The following is a 23,545-nucleotide window of genomic DNA, read 5'->3' as shown; positions in this document are numbered from 1 at the left end:
ACTGAGCTTTCCATTGATGTGTGGTTTGTTAGGATCGTTTGATGTTTGTCCATGGTAAGAATATTTGTGTATTTGGAATTTGATGTTTGAAAATGGATCTAAATGTTGAGAAAATCATCTTTAAAGTTGTTCAAATGAAGTTCTTAGCAATGCATATTACTAATCAAAAATTAAGTTTTGATATATTTACTGTAGGAATTTTACTAAATATCTTCATGGAACATAATGATTTTTGGCATAAAAGAAAAATGTATAATTGTGACTCATACAATGTATTGTTGTCTATTACTACAAATATACCTGTGCATTTATTAGGGACACATTTATTAAAATATATTACACCAAAGCTGACAAAAAAAGCATTAAAGGGTTAAATGAGTCACTGAGTGTGTGTCTGATGGCCAGCTCCTGAAGCTCCTCACATCTCGTCGGTGGATTACGCTCACGGGACGCTGTTCGTGCGCTGGACTTACGGCGATCTGTTCACCGATCTCTCGCATTCGCGGATGCTACACTGGCAGCTGACGGCCGAAGGGAAGAAGGGCGCGAGGAGACGCTACTCCATCGACGTGAGTCTCTCCAGACACATCCTTCACTGGACCTAACCCTGTCCAGCTAAACACAGGCTAAACAGGTGTTCATAATGTTACGCAGTAATGCAAATACACAAAATAAGAAAAAGAAGACTATTTTTAGGTGTCTTGTTTAATACTTGTTACATTCTTTTTACATTCCAGTAATTTCTGTCAGTGTTTCTTTAGTGTCATTGATTTACTTTCATGGTTTTTGTTGAATTAGATTTTGTTTTCCTATTCTCTGATTCATTTTAATTTTAGTATTTTTAGTATTTTCTTCATATTTTTGTTTTTTTTTTTAACTGAATATTTTTTTATTAGATTTTAGAGCTTAGGTTTTCTTTTTGTTATTTTAGTATATTTTCTGTTTATTTTAATTTAGTTGTTTTAGTATTCTTTTCATATTTATTAGGTTTTTTTTATGTCTGATATTTTTTCTCAGTTTCATTTGAACTTTTAGTAGTTTTGATAATTGTTTGTGTTTTTTCATATTTAGCAGTTTTTTTAATGTCTGAACAATTAGTATTAAGTTTTAGTTTTTGCTGTTTTTTTATCTTAGTTGTTTTGGTAATTGTTTCATATTTATTAGTTTGTTTTTTAATGTCTGAATATTTTTTTTAAATTAAGTTTTAGTTTTCAGTTTTAGTTTTTATTATTTAACTATATTTTCTGTTTCAGTTGAATTTTTTGTAGTTTTAGAAAATTTAGTTTTTTTCATCTTTATCAGTTTATTTTAAATGTCTGAATTATTTTTAATTAAGTTTTAGTTTTTGGTTTTAGTTTTATTTTATTTAAGTGTTTCATTATAATTTTAGTAGTTTTAGTTAATTTGTTGTTTTTATCGTATTAAATTTTTTTTTTTCTGAATAGTCTGAATAATTTTTATTAAGTTTTTGTTATTTTAGTATATTTTCTGTATGTTAATGTTTATTTCAAGTCATGTTTTGTATGGTTTTAGTTTTCGCTAATGATAATAACCATGATTTCCATTCCCCTTTTTCATATTTCATATTTCATATTTTTTTATATTTCTCTCAAACCACCCATACATTAATTATAAAAAAAATAATAATTAAATATAAAATAATAATATTTTTATTATATCTATTATATAATAAAAATATAATAATTTTAAAAACTACATCAGTATATACATGAGGACATTATATATATTCATTTATTCGGATGTTATGCTACATATAAGTAATTTATATTAAAAATGATTTTATATACAGTATATAAATATATATATATGTACATTATATACATATATGGATCACAATCAGATTTACGTTTTTGTATTATTAAATGATGCCCATCTCTTTTATTTTCAAATCTTATTTCATTTATCATTAATAATAATAAAATTATGATGCTTAAGTATTTTCCGACACTGATGAAACTCTGCATGACAGTAAATCACTGCTCACTTTCTGCTCAGGATGATGTACCATATTTTTGGAATTAAAGAAAAATATAGAAAGCTAGTGTTAAAATTATTATTATTATTTTTTTTTTTAGAAAAACAAGCAGTTAGAAAACCAATAGAGAGTGACAGAGGGTTAAGTGTTTAAAAAAGGTGTCTCTATGGAGACGGTTGCTATGGGCTCTGAATCATCACTGCGCCTGACGACTGTGTTACAGGTGACTCGAAACATGATGAAGGCGTCTCTGACTCTTCCTCCTGGAGACATCTACAACCTGACGGTCTCCGCCTGCACCGAGACGAGCCGCAACACGTCTGCGCCACACATCATCAAACTCGGTCAGTGACAGCGGATGGGTGCCGTCGGAACGAGATAGATTATTGTGATGTTTTTATCAGCTGTTTGGACTCTCATTCTGACGGCACCCATTCACTGCAGAGCATCCATTGCTGAGACACTGATGCAGTGCTACATTTCTACAAACCTGATGAAGAAACAAACTCATCCTGATCTCTGATAGCAATGATTGTGAAGTCAGATCAGTTTGCAGATTAAATCCTGAACCAAAAGTAAAATCGCTGGTAGTTTACTGCTGAGAGTGTGTTTTCTGTTCTAATAATAACTCGTTTCGTTTTGACTTCCTGTTCAGAGCGTGTCAGGATTGTTGTGGCTGTTTGTTTCGTCTTCCTTTTTTACTTGTTTCTAAGCTGTTTTCTTGACGCTTGGCTGTTTTGCGAACAGAACCGGCTCCTCCGAAGTCGCTGTACGCACTCAACGCCACCGACACGGCCGTCACGCTGCTCTGGACGGAGGAAGGCGTCGTGGACTTCTATCAGATCGTCTGCAGACCGCTGCGAGTCAACAGAGAGAGCAAAGTAAGAGCTACTCACCAATATCAGAACAACACGTGTGTGCAAACGTCTGGAGATGCAGATTGAACTGATAATGAGCAGGAATTTACAGAATATTAGTTAATACTCTGAAGAATAACATAAACATAACTATTTTAACTAAAAAAAATCAGTTGCTGGTTGTTCATTCATGTTAGTTAATGCAATAACTGATATTAACAAATACTTTATGATGCATGATTCAGATTTTGTTTGTTCTTTAGTTTTTGTTTGTTCATTAATTTATTTTTTAATGCAATGCAAACTAACATTAATAACGAGCTATACATTTGTTGCAGTATTTATTCATCTTTAAATGCGGTTAGTGTTGATGATCATATGCATGTGCTTACATAAGAGATCGCTCGTTTCTGCGTCTTCCTCGTCTGTGTTTTTGATCGAGTGATTCTAGACTCGTTCAGGAAATGTGTAATAGCGCCCCCTAGTGTATAACAGTGAAAACACAGAAACACTGAAAATTCTGTGTTTGGAAGGGAATGTGTTTTTGTTGGAGTTATTATATGGTCGTTCAGGAAACCAGAATATTGAATGAAGAGTTGGTTTATTGTGTGTTTGTTTGTGTGTTTGTTTTTTGTGTGTATATGTGTGTGTGTGTTTGTTTTGCTCCAGAAGGTGCGAGAGCCGCTGCTTACCGCCACTCATGTTGTGACTGTATCTGGACTGCAGCCGTCCACTTCATATAACTGTACTGTGATCAGCAGCAGCTACAGCAGCATCAGTGACCCGGCGTACATCACCGTCAGCACGACCGGTGAGCAAATGCTTCCATCCCACACTTACAGTCAGGACAGCAGAATTAGTTTTACTTTACAGTTACATTGTTGCTACTGTTAATGAAAACAGTGGTAACCATCTTTATGGAAAAGATTATTATTTATTATATAGTAAGTGTGTTGATATTTTGTTTATTTTTTTTACTGTGAGTTACTTGACAATTGCTTCTAGTTTGTTTCTTTAAGGCGTTTTTAACTAAAATACGAGTCCATAATCCATAATAACGCAAAAAAAGTCAGAATTGTTTGATATGAACTCACAGTATTGGGAAATAAAGCCAGAATCGCGAGTTTACATCTTGCAATTCTGAGAGAAGTCAGCATTGTGAGAAAAGTCAAAATTGCGAGAAAAAGGTCAGAATTGCGAGAAAAAAGTCAGAATTGTGAGAAAAAAGTCAGAATTGCGAGAAAAAGTCAGAATTGCGAGAAAAAAGTCAGAATTGCGAGAAAAAAGTCAGAATTGTGAGAAAAAAGTCAGAATTGTGAGAAAAAAAGTCAGAATTGCGAGAAAAAAGTCAGAATTGGGAGAAAAAAGTCTGAATTGCGAGGAAAAAAAGTCAGAATTGGGAGAGAAAAAATGTCAGATTTGCGAGAAAAAAGTTCGAATTGCGAGAAAAAAGTCAGAATTGCGATTTGAGAGTAAGAATTTCGAGTTGAGAAGGTCAGAATTGCGAGAAAAAAGTCAGAATTGCGAGAAAAAGGTCAGAATTGCGAGAAAAAAGTCAGAATTGTGAGAAAAAAGTCAAAATTACGAGAAAAAAGTCAGAATTGCGAGAAAAAGGTCAGAATTGAGAGAAAAAAGTCAGAATTGTGAGAAAAGTCAAAATTGCGAGAAAGAACTGTGAGTTGAGAGGAAAGGTTTGAATTGAGAGAAAAAATCAGAATTGCGAGGAAAGGTCAGAATTGCGAGAAAAAAGTCAGAATTGTGAGAAAAAATCTGAATTGCGAGAAAAAAGTCAGAATTGTGAGAAAAAAGTCAGAATTGTGAGAAAAAAGTCAAAATTACGAGAAAAAAGTCAAAATTACGAGAAAAAAGTCAGAATTGTGAGAAAAGTCAAAATTACGAGAAAAAAGTCTGAATTGTGAGGAAATTATTTCAAAAATTTGACTGAATTGAGTCAGAATTGTGAGAAAAAATCTGAATTGCGAGAAAAAAGTCAGAATTGGAAAAAAGTCGTCAGAATTGCGAGAAAAAAGGTCAGAAATTGCGAGAAAAAAAAATCTGAATTGCGAGAAAAAAGTCGAGAATTGTGGAGAAAAAAGTCAGAATTGCGACGGCTGAAAAAAAAAGGTCAATCCAAGAAATAAAATTGTTTTTGTTAGAAATATGGTTTTAGTTGCGAGAAAGTCATAATTGTGAGAAAATAAGTCAGAATTGAGAGAAATAAGTTTTTTTTTTGAGTTAGTATTTGTGTTTATATGTGTTAGTTTTGTGAGAAGATAGTAATTATAATTAAATAAAAATTTGTATTACCTGTTAATATGTATTGATTGTTTGAAAAAAGTCTGAATTGTGAGAAAAAAGTCAGAATTGTGAGAAAAAAGTCAGAATTGTGAGATATAAACATGCAATTCTGACTTTTTTCTCAGAATTGTAATTCAGAATTATGACTTTATAACACGCAATTGCAAGAAAGAAGTTGCAATTACCTTATTTCTTATTAAGTGGCAGAAATGGACTTTCGTAGTTTTGAGCTCTGATTTGCTACATGACATCTTCTTTCAGACGAGTGAACTGAAAACATTTGAAATACACACTAAAGTCTTTGTTTAATTCGGAGACAGTGAATGTTGAGATGCTGAAACACGTGCAGAGAGCTGGCCATTGTGTGTGTTTGTGTGTTTGAAGTTGTGGAGATGGATGGGAGTGTGGGGGGGTTGTAGTAGTTTGTGTTTCTCAGCGTTCTGCTCATCGTTCTGCTGGTGCTCTTCCTGCTGGTGCTGCGCAAGAAACACATGGAGCTGAGCCGGTGAGCAACATCTCACGCTAACGAGCATCTCGACCCGTTAGTGAAAATACAACACCAGTCAAACCTTTCTGAACACTCACCAAGCCTGCATTTATTTGATCCAAAACACAGCAAAAGCAGTAAAATTGTGAAATAGTTTCATTATTTAAAATAACTACTTTCTATTTGAATAATTGTAATTTATTCCTGTGATTTCGAAGCTGAATTTTCAGCATCATCACTTCAGTCACATGATCATTCAGAAACCATTCTAATATTCTGATTTGCTGCTAAAAAAAAACATTTATTATTATTTTTATGTTGGAACAGCATTTATCTGAAATAGAAATCTTTTGTAACACTATAAAAAATTTTTATATCAGTTTAATGCATCCTTGCTAAATAAAAGTATTAATTTCTATAATTTCTTTCCCAAAAAAACTCCCAAGTATTCAAATGGTAGAGTGTATAATGTTACAAAATGAATGCTGATCTTTGGATCTTTCTATTAATCAAAGAATCCTGAAAAAATGCACTCAACTGTTTTAAGTATTGATATTAATAATATTAATCAGAAATGTTTCTCGAGCATATGAGAATGATTTCTGAAGATCATGTGACACTGAAGATTGGAGTAATGATGCTGAAAATACAGCTGCACATCACAGAAATAAATTACATTTTAACACATATTCAAATAGGAAGCAGTTATTTTAAATAATAAAAATATTTCACAATATTACTGCTTTTACTGCTGTATTTTGGATCAAATAAATTCAGAAAATAATTCTTTAAAAAAATAAAAAATCTTACTGTTCAAAAGCTTTAGTAGTGTACATCAACAAAAATCATGTTCTTATTTAGTTAAGAATTCATGATTTACTTGAGATACAAAATGACTATATCACTTTGATCAAAACGAAGCGAGTATGCTTTACGATATCAACAGAAGATGAGCAGCTTATATGTTTTTGCAACAAAAAATCATAAAACATGATTTATGATTCATTGTTTTTATAATTTTCCAGTTCTTGAAATGCAAAATGACTTGAAATATTGTCTTATGAGAAATGCATCAAAAGTAAGTATTTTTAAGCTAAAAACAAGAACAGATATCTGTTAATGAAAAATCAGAAAAGTCTAGTTAAAAGGGAAACAAGATTATTTTTATGACTGCGTTGGCAGATATTTGTTCTTGTTTTAAGCAAAAACTCATTTTGATGCATGTTTATGAAACCAAGACTAATTTCTTCAGTCGTTTTGCTTCTGTGGCAAATGCATCTTGATTTAAGAATGTTTTCAGATATTTTTAAATCAGTACTTTACACAAAACAAAAGTTCTGTCATTATTTACTCATTATGATGATGGTTGTATTTTAGTTTATTTGGACCCCATGGACTTTCATTGTATTTGCAAACACAATTAAAACACTTCATTATTGTTCAGCATTATTTATTGCACATGGATTGTGATGTTTAGGCTTCATATGAACAAAATGCATTGAGTCTGTTTGGACCGATGACATTAGTGTTGATGCATAAGTGCTGCTTTTAAGTGAACGTTCTGAGTTTTCTGTCGATTTCAGGGAGTGCGGCGCTGAAACCTTCGTGAATTTCGCCTCTTTCGAGCGAGACGGGAAGCTGCCGTATAACTGGTAGGAGCTCCTGTGTTTCTCGCTGTCAATCAAACACACACACACACACACACACACACACACACACACACACACACACAGGAAGTGAGCGTGTAATTGTTGGTGTCGACTCCAGAAGCATCGGTTCTGATGTTTGTGATCACAGCCGTCGCTCACACACACACACACACACACACACACACACGATTAATATAAGAGCTTAAAGAGGGTCAGTAAAGGCAGATTTTGGCCTGCTTATGAACTCAAATTATGTTTTTTCTCTCACTTTCTGCTGAGATGTGAAGCAACAGAAACATGACTTTGTGTCCTATTTTTAATTTCAAATTCAGTTCAGTAAAATTAAGTTTATAAAATGTATTCATTTCTAAAATACATTCTTATGAGATGTGAAGCAACAGATAATTTATGATATTACAAATTATATATTATAAATTATTCATATATATATATATATATATATATATATATACATTTCTGTAATATTAATTTTATAAATTGTTTTTGTTTTTTATATATATATTTTTTTATTTATTCATGTATATATATATATATATATATTTTCATGTAAATTAATATATAAATAAAATTATTTTAAAAAAGGAAAAATAATAAAACATATTTAAAGCTTACATTTATGAAATATAAATTATACAAATTTAATATATATATATATATATATATAAAGACAGAAAAATAAATACCTAACTTATTAATTAATATGTATTCTAATTCTAAATTTATACATAAAATGATTTTAAAATGTAAACATAAAAATGTTAAATTATCAAAGTATAATTAAGTTAAATACAATTGATATAAATATATATTTTTTATAATATATTTTATATATAATATATATTTTTTATAATTTATATAAAATACAGTAAATACAATTTATATGCAAAAAAAAAAAAATATATATATATAGAGAGAGAGATCTTTACATCATTAATTAATACATATTTATTACAAACTAATATATAAATGAAATGTTTAAAATGTAAAAAAAAATACACATAAGATTATTAAATTTCAATGCAGTCGATTAAAAGCTGACTCTGAGTGAGTTTTAGATTTGTAGGGATGATATTAATTCATGTTTTCTGAGAAATGTATCAAAATTAAGTTTTTGGCAGATATTTGTTCTTGTTTTATGCAAAAACTCGCTTTATTTTGATACATTTTTCCTAAAACCATATTTTTTATTTTCTAATAAATGTGTATTGTTTTTTGAGTTTTTGTATATATGTGTGTGTGAATGTTATAGAGGCTGACATTTTGCATCAGCTTCATGATCGATGCGTTAGAAGCAGAGAGCGGGTTAATACTGGGATGGATTCGTGATCTCGCTGTGTTTGGTGTTAATGTCCGGCGTTAGCAATCACAGATTCACACATCATGAAGATGCCGAAGACACTGACTGCATGACGCGATCATTAACCTGTCAGACACTAATGAAATATGCTCAGTCATCTGTGTGTGTCACTATTACTAATGGAGCACCATGTTTTGTCCCCAACTTTTTGCCCTTGGTCTTTTTTTATGTCTTTTGCTTTCTGTTTTGTTCGATGGGCTTCAGGCGCAGGAGTCTCTTTGCGTTCCTCACGCTTCTGCCATCCTGCCTTTGGACTGACTATCTTTTGGCCTTTTATATTAATCCGTGGTAAGTAGCAGCGCGGCGTCCGGCGGCCGACGGACAGACAAACACACACAGACTCCACATAGCTGCAGTGCATTATGGGTAACGGATCAGAGGCCGGATCTGCATCTGTGCTCTTGTCTGTGTTTAACAGCGTCTGGACGCATGACACTAACGCATGACGCTCGCTCTCACGGCCTGCATGTTTGCTCCAGCTCTTCGATTCTGACTCGGACTGAATGCAGATTTTCACTCGAGAGACTTGAGCCGATTTGCTCGGTTCTTTCTTTTCTGTTAGCTTGATTTCCTGAAGAAATATTCCGGGTTTGAGACGAGCTGAGCGCTGCGACGTGCCGTCGGTCTCCACAGAAAATAATGACTTTACGCTGTTTGTGCTAAAGTAAAAAAAATCATGTATACAGTAAGTGAAGTGAATGTTAAGAAATATTCCGGGTGTTTTTGAAAAAAAAAATATATATAATAATATATATATATAATATATTAAAACTGTGTTGGAGCGAAAAATGGAGACAAAGGATATATATATATATATATATATATATATATATTATATATATATATATATATATATATATATACATATAGATAATATATATATATATATATATATATATATATAGGAGCGATATATAGCACAGACAGGCCAAAAAGTTTTGGAAACATTACTATTTTTAATGTTTTTTGAAAAGAAGTCTCTTCTGCTCATCAAGCCTGCATTTATTTGATCAAAAATACAGAAAAAAATTTAATATTATATGATATATAATTACAATTTAAAAATAATTGTTTTTAAATTTATTATACTTTAAATTATCATTTTTCAGGAATAAATATTTTTTAAAGTATATTCATATAGAAAACTATTATTTAAGTTGTAATATATTTATATTACTGTTTTTTTCTGTATTTTTGATTTGAAAAAATAAAAATAGGCTTGATTGAGGCAGAAGAAACTTCTTTCAAAAACATTAAAAATAGTAATGGGTTAACTTTTGACCTGTACCGTATTGTGTGTATTTGAATAAAATACATTCAAATTGTAAAAAATTTAATGAACAATTTTAATGAAGTCTTTAAAACATTTTAGTCAAGTATTTAAAATTATACTTAAAAATGTACAGTTATTACAATTTAATAAATCGTAAAATCATAAAGAAAGAAAGAAAAATAAATAAATTTAATACAATAAAAAACAGAAGCATATAAGATTATATTTAAAAGAAAGTAAAATTATTAAATGTATATAAAAATTAGAACATGAGATTACTGTGATGTGGAAGGCTATAATGTATTATTGTATATATAAATTAAATTTACATTTAAATTAAAAAAATAAATTAATTTTATATAAATTAATATAGAAATTTAAAAATTCAAAAAAATAATAAATAAAACAATAAAATATTTTACTTTAAAATGAAATAAAAAGTATATTTCTAAAATATAAATAAATTATAATATATAGTTTTTGTTTACATGATATATGTATGTGTACTGTTTATTTATTATGTATATACACACACACATACTGTGTATATTTTGAAAATATTTGTATTATTATATTATATTATTAATTTTTTTATTTTATATAAATATGTATAATATATAATAATAATAAATTTTTCTTTTATTTATTGTTTAATTTGTTTTGTTTTTTTTTTTTTATTAATAATTATTATAAGTTCACACTCACATATCATGTAAACAAAAACTTTTATTTTGGATGCGATTAATCGCAATTAATTGTTTGACTGCACTAATATATATATATATATAGATAGATAGATATATAGATATCATAAACTCCTTTTTTCTGTAGAGTGGTTAATAAAAGCCCTCATTAATGGTTTAAATGCTCCAGAATGAGTGAATGTGAGTTATTATCCGTGGTTTCAGACGCACGCCAGCACTGAAGCTCCGTCTGCCTGGAAATGCATGTTTAGTTTGTAGGATTTGAGGAGTGTTTATTAGCAGAGATGCAGTTTGTTGTGTTCTGATGTGGTTTGATTTCAGACTGTCTGTGTTTCACCCGCAGGAGCAAAACAGCGCTGAAGAAGAGGAAACTAACCAGGTAACGACATCCGCTGATGTGATGGTGTGAGCTGACTAGGGATGTAACGATATCAAAAACAACGATACGATACGATAATATCGCGATATAAAGTCCACGATGCAGTATTTAATGTTAATGTTTATTGTTCTTTTTTAGGGTTGTTAAGTGTTAATTAAGTAAGTGAAATTTAATTGTGGATGAAGTTTGTGGGTTTATTTGTAGTTTTTTTATTTGTGATTTAGGGCCCTGCAGTATTTAATGTTAATGTAGTCCGCAAAACGCAGCACAAGTGTGTTTACTAGTTGAGTCCTGCGCCGTTCACATTTTTCTCGTCCCTCTTTTATTTGTGATTAGCACGTGCACATTTCAGCCCAAAGTACATTCACACCACTGGTGTTTTTAGGGAGCCAAAAAAGATTGTGTTCAGGCGCATTGCAGTAATATCCATGTACATAGATTTATCCACGCTTTTATCCAAAGTGACTTAAAGGATTTCAGGCTGTACATTTTTTTAGTTTTTTTACCAGTATGCGTGTTCCCTAGGCGGGTGAACCCAACCTTTTACACGCTGCTTACTAAATGCAGGACCACAGAGCCACAGGAATCCAAATATCCATATGAAACAATTGCACTGTAAATTAAATAAAAATGTATATTTCATATGTATATTATTTTTGCATGTAACTCAGAAGTAGGGAAATTAATTACAATTCTACTTTCCTTATTTCTACACTTATTTATATATATTTTATATTTTATTTATATATACAGTACAGACCAAAAGTTTGGAAACATTACTATTTTTACTGTTTTGAAGCAATAAGAAATTTCTGCACTGGCTCTCAACCCACCTGCAGAGCATTTATTTGATCAAAAATACAGAAAAACCTGAATAGTTGTTGATATAATTATTATCACGTTACGCCCAAATTGGTTTTTAAAATTTATTTAATACTTTAATTATCAACTATTTCTGTGATGCAAAGCTGAATTTTTTAGGTCCTGTCCCAATCACATGCATCCTTTAGAAATCATTGTAATATGGATGATTCATTAATCACAAAGTTTGAACCATGTCTGCTCCTTAATATTTGAATTTTCAGAAAATGTGAAATACGTTTTTTAGGATACTCTTTGATGAATAAAATTAACAAAAAAAAAAAAAAAAAGGGAACACGTTTTTAAATGCGTGCAATTTTTGTTCGCCGTGCAACCATAGCACACTACTGGTGCAGTAATTGAGGCACTCCAGTTAAAATTTTTTTCTTTGCTTTTTTTTCAGTAAAAGCACACACTTTTATTCAGCAAGGTGTGGTTAAATTGATATACAAGTGATAGTAAAGAAAATAATTATTAGAATATATATTAGTAAATTATTGTTTTACTATTTGAATAAATGACAGTTCTTTTTTAACCTTATATCCATCAAAAATATTTAGACAGCAAAAGTGTTTCCAACACTAGTATATTTCATCAGTATATTATTTTTGATTTCTAAATGACATAAGGATAGACTGGATGTAAGTACTTCTTTCCCAATTTGTTTCCAAACTTTTGGTCTGTACTGTATATATTTTGAATTTGGACTGCATTTAAACCGCTAGCTGTCAGCAATTCAAATAATGCACTTTAAGCTTTTATTTTGATGGAAACGGCAGAAGAGCTTTTATTTTGAAGGAAAGCTCAAGCTTCAGTGAAAACACGCTTACAAATCTCACTACAAATCTACTGAAACGCTGTAATCATCTCCCGCTGAAATAAAGCCTAATTGGTATCTGTTGCGTTTTTAATAAATAAGAAATAAATGTGAAATAAATGCGTTGACTGCATTCATTCGGTGTGAACGAAGCCGTTCTGAGACGCAGAAAACACCGGATCACAAGTGTGCGCTTCGCTTTGAAAAGTGAACTAAAAACCTATCGTTTCATATCGTCATGTGACCACGATGATATCGAGACAGTTTTGCTATTAATATCGTTACATCCCTAGAGTGGACTGTATTGATTTTGTTTCTTCGTGTGATGTGACGATGTGTGTGTCTTCAGTCCCGTTCAGCTCAGTGATTTCGACGCTTACATCAAAGACATGAGCAAAGATTCGGCGTACAAGTTCTCGCTGCAGTTCGAGGTAAAACACACTCGCTGCAGAACACGTAAACACTGGTCTGTCAGCGTCAGGCGTGCGATTGATCTGTTTGCTTTGTGTTTCTGTCAGGAGCTGAAGAGCGTGGGTCTGGATCTGTCTCATGAAGCGGCCGATCTGCCCGTCAACAGACCCAAGAACCGCTACACCAACATCCTGCCCTGTGAGAAGCCCCGCCCACTGTAGTCATAGCAACGCTCTTCTGATTGGCCCACTTTCACAGTTCAGCACAGGGTTATCATGAGCAATGTTTCCATCCAAAGTTACCAATTTAACGTGTGCGCAAAATTGGATATCGCATAAAATATTTGCGAATAAAGCACTGTTTCCATCCAGGGAGCTGAAGAGAGCAAAATCATCACTTCCTGATTAACTTGCGCTAAACATCACGAAGAAGGCACTGCATATAATAATTTGTGTATACACTAAATTACAAGCTTCAGAGCGTGCAGACGTTTTTTGACGCACATTAAGCAATTTATTCAGTAAAAGTGTTTATATCGTAGTTTATGCACATGTTTTCTTACCGGATAAGAGATTTATCCTGCTTAGTTGAGCGCTTAAGGTTTATTTTTAGAATTTACGTGCATCTTGACGTTTCTATCCAGCTTTTTTTTATGCGATATCCCAAAATGCGCGTACAAATAGATGGATGGAAACATCAGTAGTTAAACTAAAACTATTAAAAAATTTGGTTATTTGAAATAAAATAACATTTAAAATCAACTTTTCCTTATTCGTTTAGTTTAACTTGATGTTGAATTGATTAAAACTAAAATAAAGATTAATAAATGTGACAAATGAGCGATGAGTGATGCTCTAGAGCCATCTGGTCTTTTTTTATTTTAAAAGTGTTTGTTTTCCAGTAGTTGGAAATTATTTTCATGGCACACTGCATATGTTATCTCCATGAATGGAAGTTAGAAATGTGGGTCTTTTTTTAAGTGAATTCACATAAAAAGTCGTAATTTAAAAAAAAATATTTTAAATTTTAAGGAAATTTTAAAAATACCGTAAATCCTGTATAACATAAAACTGCACAAATGTAGTGGAAAAACATTAATGAAGTGTGTGACATTACAAATATAGTCTTTAAATATAATGTCCTTAATTATTATAAGTATAAAGTATCTGATTTTTACATGTATTTATTCCAAAAAAAATAATAATTTTTTTGAGAGTGTAAGGAAGGTTGATTATGCTTTATGCGAGTGGATGGTTTGCTGAGCTGTTTTTCACTAGTTTTTATTCATATTTTTCTTTTCTGTATTAAGGGTAATTTACAGGGGTGTAATGGGGGGTAATATTCGTACAGAAAATTTTCAGTACAGTTTCGCGAAATATCAGACTATCACTATATATACTCATATTTTACTTTACCTGTTATTGATATCTTAATTATTTAATGTATGTTTAGATAATTTTTTTATGAAACAAGTTATGACAGCCACTGTGTAAATGATTATATTTCAACAAGAAATAGAAATTGTATAATTTAGAAGTTAATTTAAAAACTGCATTGAGTGCAATTTGCATTTTTTTTTTTTCAATTTGAGGGTTGATTATTAAAAATAAATAGTAGCCTAATTGAATTTAAATTTGGGCTCTGTTGTTAATTTTTACCTTACTAATGCAAAAGGGCTTCATATAGTTTAGAGCAGAAGCTGAGGTAGATTTTTTTAGTTTATTTTATTTTATGAGGTAGAAAATTTTTATTATAATTGAATTTATTTAAAGAAAAGGGCAATTTCTTCAGTAAACCGTTGTTTATTTAAAAAAAAAGCAGATTATGTTTAGTTTTTCCCTCCATTTGATAGTTATATGCATTGCTAAGGATGTTTGTTTGGTCACAGATGACTTCAGTCGGGTGAAGCTGATCTCTCTGCACAACGATGAAGGCTCTGATTACATCAATGCAAACTTTATTCCTGTGAGTAGCTCATCAGTATCAGCGATTAGAGTTGAGTCGTTATGGTTATGGGGTGTCTTATCTGTCTGGTGGTGTGTCTTCAGGGTTATAACTCTCCGAACGAGTTCATCGCCACACAGGGGCCGCTGCCCGAGACCAGGAACGATTTCTGGAAGATGGTCCTGCAGCAGAAGTCTCACATCATCATCATGCTGACCCAGTGTAACGAGCGCAGGAGGGTCAGTTCCCATGGCAACCGCTCCGTTACGGCTGTAACATCTCACAGAGACGGGCAGATGTTAACAAGAGCATGTGCTTCCTGTGCAGGTGAAGTGTGACCACTATTGGCCGTTCACCGAGGAGCCCGTGGCATACGGAGAGATTACGGTCGAGATGCTGTCGGAGACCGACTCCCCCGAGTGGACCATCAGAAACTTCAGACTGGGATATGTGAGGAACACAATTAACACAACCAGCCATAACCCTGGATGAGTGAATAATTGGATGGATGGATGGATGGATGGATGGATGAATGGAGGGATGAATGATAGATAGGTGGGTGGATAGATGGGTGAATGTATGGACAAATGGATGGATGATTGATGTATAAATGGATGGATGGATGTATGGATGGATGATAGGTGGGTGGAAGGGTGGATGGATGGATAAATGGAGATGATAGATGAGTCGGTGAATGGATGGAGAAATGAATGGATGCATGAATATTAGATAGGTGGATGGATGATAGGTGGGTGGAAGGGTGAATGGATGGATAAATGGATAGACAATAGATGAGTCAGTGGGTGGAAGATAGATAAATGATAGATAATGGGGGTGGATGGATGATGGATAAATGGAGTGATGGGTGGGTGGATGAATGAACGGAGGGATGAATGATAGGTGGATGGATAGATGGGTGAATGTATGGATAAATACATGGATGATTATTGTAATGGAAGATGAATAAATGAATTGATGAGTAGATGGATGGATGGATGGATGATGGGTGGATGGGTGAATGGATGGATGATGGATGGATAAATGGATGATAGATGGATGATGGGTGGGTGGATGGATAAATGGATGGATGCATGAATGATAGATAAGTGGATGGATGATGGAGGGGTAGGTGGGTGGATGGATGGATAATAGGATGAATAGGTGGATGGATGATAAATGGGTGGATGGATGGATGGATGGATGGATGATGGGTGGGTGGGTGAATGAATAAATGGATGGATTGAAGATGGATGGGTAGATGGATGGATAAATGGGTGGATGGATGGATGATGGGTGGGTGGGTGGATGAATAAATGGATGGATGGATGATGGGTGGGTAGATGGATGGATAAATGGAGGAATGGGTGGATGGATGATAAATGGATGGATGGATGGATGATGAGTGGGTAGATGGATGGATAAATGGAGGAATGGGTGGATGGATGATAAATGGGTGGATGGATGGATGATGGGTGGGTGGGTGGATGGATGGATAAATGGAGGAATGGGTGGATGGATGATAAATGGATGGATGGATGGATGGATGATGGGATGGGTGGATGGATGGATGGATAGGATGAATGGGTGGACAAATGATAAATGGATGGATGGATGATGGGTGGGTGGGTGAATGAATAAATAGATGGATTGAAGATGGATGGGTAGATGGATGATAAATGGGTGGGTGGATGGATGGATGATTGGGTGGATGAATAAATGGATGGATGATGAGTGGGTAGATGGATGGATAAATGGAGGAATGGGTGGATGATGGGTGGTTGGATGGATGGATGTATAAATGGATGGGTGGGTGGATGGATGCATGAATGATAGATAGGTGGATGGATGGATGATGAAGGGGTGGATGGGTGATGTATAGATGTATTTAGATGTACAAATGGATATATAAATACACTGGTGTTGTTCCTGTCTGATGTTCTGTGTGTTTCTGGCTCCTGCAGGCTGATGAAACTCAAGACGTTCTGCACTTTAACTACACCTCGTGGCCAGATCACGGCGTTCCGACAGTCAACGCCATCGAGAGCATCTTACACTTCGTTCAGATCGTACGTCAGCAGGTCAACAGGACCAAAGGGCCCATCGTGGTCCACTGCAGGTGAGACTCCGGTGCTGATGTGAGAGTCTGTGGTACAGGAGTCACTCCAGCTACACCAGTGGTTCTCAAAATGGGGGGCAGACTTAGTGATTTGGGGTCCCTAAGCAAATTTCAGGTATGGGCCCCAACACAATAACTGTATGCTCTTTTATCTCTTATATCACTCTCTCTTTCTCATAGGTTATAGATTTATTACCCCTACAACTTAAGTAAATAATTAGTCAACCTGATTTGTCAACTACTTTTTTCGGATCACAAAAGAAGACATTATAAAAAGTGCTTGCACTTGTCCCTTTAATAAACTGTAAACTTCTTTAATCTTTTTACAAAAAGGATTCAAATGTCATAAAAATTATCCCATGCAACTCGTTCCGTATTCCAAGTGTCCTAAGGGGATACGGTAAGGTTTGTGGAGAAACAAATGGAAAATGTAATCTATTATTAAGAGAAAATCTCCAGTCATCGCATTAGTGCATTTATACTATCACACCGCTTTGCTCTCTGCTCTCACTACACTCTGCTAACATACTCTGGTCCAGCGTAGACACTGTGTTTAATGTCGTTGGTGAGGAGGAATGTTGTGTCCTATGCTTTAAAACACTGGCAGTGGACAGCATGAAACCCACAAAAAATAAGAGAGAATGGTTATTCTCTGTAAGTTATTTTTTTATGTTTCAAGTGATGGAGGTTTTTCAATTTAAAAAAATTAAAAACTGTTTAGTGAGCTTATTTGATAGGCTGAGGTGGGAAGGGGATTCCGGGGAGGGGGTGGCAGATTTTTTTATAGGTTTAAAAGGGGCGCAACCAAAAAGTTTGAGAACCACTGAGTTACACAGACCGGAATCACTGCGGCTCATGACCGTCTATTGATTCCTGCTTGTGGTTTTGCTTCCACTCTTCACCAGTGTTACTGACAAAGTATGATGGAACAGACACTGATGTGTGTGTGTGTGTGTGTGTGTGTGTGTGTGTGTGTGTGTGTTGTGTGTCATTTGTGTGTTTGGTCGCACCGGCACCTTCATCGCTCTGGACCGGCTGATGCAGCACATTCAGGAACACGAGTATGTGGACGTCTTGGGACTGGTGTCAGACATGCGCTCACACCGGCTCTCCATGGTCCAAACCGAGGTACAAAACCCAAACCAGAAACCAAATCAGATCCAGAACCAAACACTGAATCTGAACCAGAAACCGAATCAGATCTAGAACCAAACACTGAATGAAAAAACAGAAACCAAATCAAATACTGAATCTGAACCAGAACCCAAATCAAATTCAGAGCCAAACACTGTATCTGAACCAGAAACTGAATCAGATCTAGAACCAAACACTGAACCAGAAACAGAAGCCAAATCAAATACTGAATCTGAACCAGAACCCAAATCAAATTCAGAGCCAAACACTGTATCTGAACCAGAAACTGAATCAGATCTAGAACCAAACACTGAACCAGAACCAGAAGCCAAATCGGATCCAGAACCAAACACTGAACCTGAACCAGAACCAGAACCAAACACTGTATCTGAACCAGTAACTGAATCAAATCTAGAACCAAACACTGAATCTGAACCAGAACCCAAATCAAATTCAAAGCCAAACACTGTATCTGAACCAGAAACTGAATCAGATCTAGAACCAAACACTGAATCTGAACCAGAACCAGAAACTGAATCAGATCCAGAACCAAACATTGAATCTGAACCAGAATCAGAAACCGAATCAGATCCATCAGATTTTTCTTAAGATTGTTCTTAAGACAAAACTGAGAAAGAATTTAAATTCTTTCAAAGAATATTTTCAAAATGATTGTAAATAGGCTCTTAAAGTTAGCATAATGTCCAACGTGTCCTAAGTTCTCAAACGTGAGATATTTAAATTAATTTATTGGGTTGTTTCAAGTTAATTGTTGTGATTATTAAACATAACAATATAACACTAATGCAACGTTATATAAAACAGTTTTTTTCAGTGTTTTTCAGTGAATTGATCAGTGACTAGTCAAAAAAATGTTCACAAGAAAATATTTGAGAACTTTGAGAATTTTACTTGAGAACATTCTTACAGCTGCTTGGAATTTCTTAACTCCGTTTTCTTAAGAAGATTTGGATGAATCTATGGAAGCTTGATTGTACCACTAGATAAAAAATAATTTAGACTTTTTAACTCACAATTCTGAACTTTTTTGTCACAATTTATCATTGTAAGAAAAAGTGAGGATTGAGAAATGAAAAGTCTAAATTACATGTTTTATTTTTCATTCTGTGGCAGAAATGAGAAAACAACTCGGATAGATATCTGTGAGATATAAAGTCAGAATACTGATATAAACTCATAATTGTTAGATATCAAGTTAAAATTGCGGAAATTGGCTTCCATATGAATCCAGGCCTGGAACGGTAAATTGATGTGCAATGTGTGTGTGTGTGTGTGTACGTGTGCAGGAGCAGTACGTGTTCATCCATCAGTGTGTCCTACTTATGTGGAAAAAGAAGAAGCAGCAGACGCACACGAGCGACGTCATCTACGAGAATGTCAGCAAGTCCTAATGAAGTGAGACCTCAAAATTAATATGAATTTTATGAAAATGAATAATATATAGATGGATGGATGAATGGATGATGGATGGATGGGTGGGTGGGTGGTTGGATGATGGATGGATGGAGGATGAATGGATGATGGGTGGGTGGGTGGTTGGATGATGGATGGTTGGATAGATGGGTGGGTGGATGGATGGATGATGGATGGGTGGGTGGATGAGTGGATGATGGATAGTTGGGTGGATGGGTGGGTGGATGGATGATTGATGATAGATGGGTGGGTGAGTGGATGGATGGATGGATAGATAGATAGATAGATAGATGGGTGGGTGAGTGGATGGATAGATAGATAGATAGATGGGTGGGTGAGTGGATGGATGGATGGATGGATGGATGGATAGATGGGCGGGTGAGTGGATGGATGGATGGATACATGGGTGGGTGAGTGGATGGATAGATAGATAGGTGGGTGGGTGAGTGGATGGATAGATAGATGGGTGGGTGAGTGGATGGATGGAGATAGACATGGATGGATAGATGGATAAATGGGGTGGGTGAGTGGATGGATGGATGGATAGATGGATGGGTGGGTGGATGGATGATTGATGATAAATGGGTGGGTGAGTGGATGGATGGATGGATAGATGGGTGGGTGGGTGAGTGGATGGATAGATAGATGGATAGATGGGTGGGTGATTGGATGGATGGATGGATGGATGGATGGATAGATGGGTGGGTGAGTGGGTGGATGGATGGATAGATGGGTGGGTGAGTGGATGGATAGATAGATAGATGGGTGGGTGAGTGGATGGAGGATGGATGGGTGGGTGGGTGGTTGGATGGATGGATGGATGGATGGATGGATGGATGGATGGATAAATGGGTGGGTGAGTGGATGGATGGGTGGATAGATGGGTGGGTGGGTGGATGGATGATTGATGATAGATGGGTGGGTGAGTGGATGGATAGATATATAGATAGATGGGTGGGTGAGTGGATGGGTGGATGGATGGATGGATAATATGGGTGGGTGGGTGAGTGGATGGATGGATGGATAGATGGCTGGGTGAGTGGATGGATAGATAGATACATGGGTGGGTGAGTGGATGGATGGATGGATGGATGGATGGATAGATGGTGGGTGGGTGGATGGATGAGTGGATGGATGATTGATAGATGGATGGATAGATGGATGGATGAGTGGATGGATGGATGGATAGATGGGTGGGTGGGTGAGTGGATGGATAGATAGATGGATGGGTGGGTGAGTGGATGGAGGATCCCCCGATGGAGGTTGTTGGGTGGATGGGTGGGTGGATTGATGATTGATAATAGATGGGTGGGTGGGTGAGTGGATGGTGGGTTGATGGATGGACGGATGGATAGATGGGTGGGTGGATGGATGGATAGATGGTGGGTGGGTGGATGGATGAGTGGATGGATGATTGATGGATGGATAGATGGGTGGGTGAGTCGATGGTGGGTGGATGATTGATGGATGGATGGATAGATGGATGGGTGGATGGATGGGTGGGTGGATGGATGAGTGGATGGATGCTCTTGATTCTTATTTCAACTTTAGTGTGTTATTTTAGTGTGTCAAGTTAAACTAAATTAAAATTGATGTCTGGGCATCTACAGTAGCTGTGAAAAAAATGTTTTTGTATATTTTATTTCATTTATTATTATATGTCAAGTAACACAAATTTTGATTTTGGTTTTAGTGTTCGCTCTGTTTTCCTCCAGGTCCGACGCTCCTCACATCAGTGTTGACAGACGTGCTTCATCAACACCAAAACCCAACCGAGCGGCGGCCGCGGAGGAGAACCCTTCACTCATTTACTCCCATACAAGCTCTTATTTAGCAGACGAACGACGGAACCAATCCGATGCCTTAAACGAGCTGCCGTGTTCTCCCGTCTCCGCAGATCGCAGGAGAACGCCGCAGCGCCGGACCCACGCCGCTTCCGTCCGCATCGCGTCTGTAGTGTGTGAATCTCAGGATCATCCGAATGCGTGTAAAGTGTGTTTCGTGAGTTTATATCGCACTCTGTCTGTACTAGTGTTAGTTTCTACGTCTCCAGAGGAGAATGAAGAACCGGATCCTCCTGTTGGCATGCACATGTAAACACGGTTCGAACCTGACGGCCTTTGATCACTGCCACACACTGACCATCTGCTCTGGGTATGAGGGACAGATGCAGACGATCGTATGTGTTGCTGTGTGTAGAGAGGCTGCGCTTCTGTGATTTCTGCTAAAGCTGGGCTTCATCTGCAAGCGTCTGGATGTTCACTGGAGAGGCGTTGCACCGTTCGGACTGAATCGCTCGCCGCTGCTGAATCTGACACTGACTCCGTTGTGTTCGCTGAACGATGCATGCTGCAAAATGAGACCCGAGATTAGTCTCATCTTTAGGTTTAGACTCCAGCTCAAGGGTGTTTGTTTCTCGTTTGCCTGTTCCGTCAGACACCAGTGAGTTTACAAACGTCTTTACAGAAGCAGAGATGTAATATCAACCAAGCGTCGAGCTGTAAATACTCAAACTAAAGAAACTCTGTGTTGTGTTTTCGATGAACTGATTGAAACTCTCTCCAGAACGGGCTTCACTTGATGGGTTTTCTTTCGTTTGTGTCAGAACTCGTTTGTCTTTTGGTGCCATTCTTGTGTATCGTGTGACTTCAAGTAGCCGAGCAATCCACAGTTTAATGTGTGTTCATTTGGGAAAAAATAAACGTTTGAGTACGTATTCTTCTGAGCTGGAAATGAGTCGTTTTGTGTGAAGAATAAATGATGTCTGTAGACCTCAGTCCATGTGAAACTGAATCAAACAGTCTGCTGTTCCTCTTCTTGCATGTATGCTGTGTGAATCTTTTGCAATAATTTGATGCAGAAAGCACAAGAGATGACCAGTACTTTTTTCTTGTTTTCCAGTATAAATATTTTAACTTTATTAAATCAAGGTCTATTTACTTGAGACGCAAAATGACTAAAGATATTTTGTCTTAACTCTTTTTTTTTTTTTTTTAATTAATACATTTTTTAAAACAACAACAACAAAAAAATGTGCCAATGTGGTCAGAAATAGAAACTTTTGTGTGTGTGTTTGTGTGTGTGTGTGTGTGTGTGTGTTGGGGGTTAAGTTGCTTTCTCTGACCTCATTAGCAGATATTTGTTCATGTTTTAAGCTTAAAATCGCGTGATTTTGATCATTTCTTCATCTTCTGTGGTAGATGTGTCTTGATTTAAAACAATACAAATTATAAGTATAAATTGAAAAAATACAGCTCTGGAGAAAAACCACTTGAAAATTCTCAGTTTCTCTGAATTATTATAAGAAGATATTATCAGACCTTAAACAAATATTTACATTTTACTCAAATGCATACTTGGTAAATCCAGAGAAACCTTTCAAGTGGTCTCTTGCTGTGATTTTCGCAGTGTTCTCTCTTGAAGCATCATTTTCCTGATAGATTACTGTCATTTTGTAATTTTATTGCAGAACAAAAATACAGGGATGAACACGTGTTTACTGAAAATACACATTTACACAGAACAAAAACTGAAATCACATCTTTAAATACACTCTCATAAATCCAGCATCGCCAAAATCTCATTATGTTACAGCAAATAAAATAATAATAGAGCGTGATTGGACTATTTTGATTTGGAAGTGAGCGCACGTGACCAAATATGGCGGCAGGTCGCGCATGCGCGTTTCCGGGAATGAAGCAGGTGAGCGACGTCAAGGTGAGTGTCATGTGAACGTTATAGCTGTGGGAATCATAAATCTCATAGTTTGCACCGTTTAAGTGTAGTAATTTAAAAATTCGTAGGAGT

The 23,545-nt window shown here is 35.3% G+C and overlaps 1 protein-coding gene across 1 annotated transcript in view; it reads left to right on the top strand.

The window, feature by feature from the left end:
- ptpro (protein tyrosine phosphatase receptor type O) overlaps positions 1-22,531 on the top strand; it is a 47,581-nt gene extending 25,050 nt beyond the window's left edge. The window contains 17 exon segments of the mRNA XM_042721538.1: positions 406-569; positions 2,220-2,340; positions 2,744-2,877; positions 3,523-3,664; positions 5,536-5,656; positions 7,222-7,290; positions 8,870-8,953; positions 10,986-11,021; positions 13,049-13,130; positions 13,218-13,308; positions 14,999-15,075; positions 15,159-15,293; positions 15,382-15,504; positions 17,016-17,170; positions 18,163-18,298; positions 19,612-19,720; positions 21,454-22,531. Coding sequence (XP_042577472.1) covers positions 406-569; positions 2,220-2,340; positions 2,744-2,877; positions 3,523-3,664; positions 5,536-5,656; positions 7,222-7,290; positions 8,870-8,953; positions 10,986-11,021; positions 13,049-13,130; positions 13,218-13,308; positions 14,999-15,075; positions 15,159-15,293; positions 15,382-15,504; positions 17,016-17,170; positions 18,163-18,298; positions 19,612-19,716 — 1,775 coding nt within the window. The 3' untranslated portion in view covers positions 19,717-19,720; positions 21,454-22,531.
- The last annotated feature ends 1,014 nt before the right edge of the window (positions 22,532-23,545 follow it).

This window comes from Cyprinus carpio, chromosome B4 (genome assembly GCF_018340385.1).
Source record: "Cyprinus carpio isolate SPL01 chromosome B4, ASM1834038v1, whole genome shotgun sequence".
In the NCBI taxonomy this organism is placed as follows: domain Eukaryota; kingdom Metazoa; phylum Chordata; class Actinopteri; order Cypriniformes; family Cyprinidae; genus Cyprinus; species Cyprinus carpio.
The sequence above is the reverse complement of the archived record's forward strand: the minus strand, read 5'-3'. Positions and strand labels throughout refer to the sequence as shown.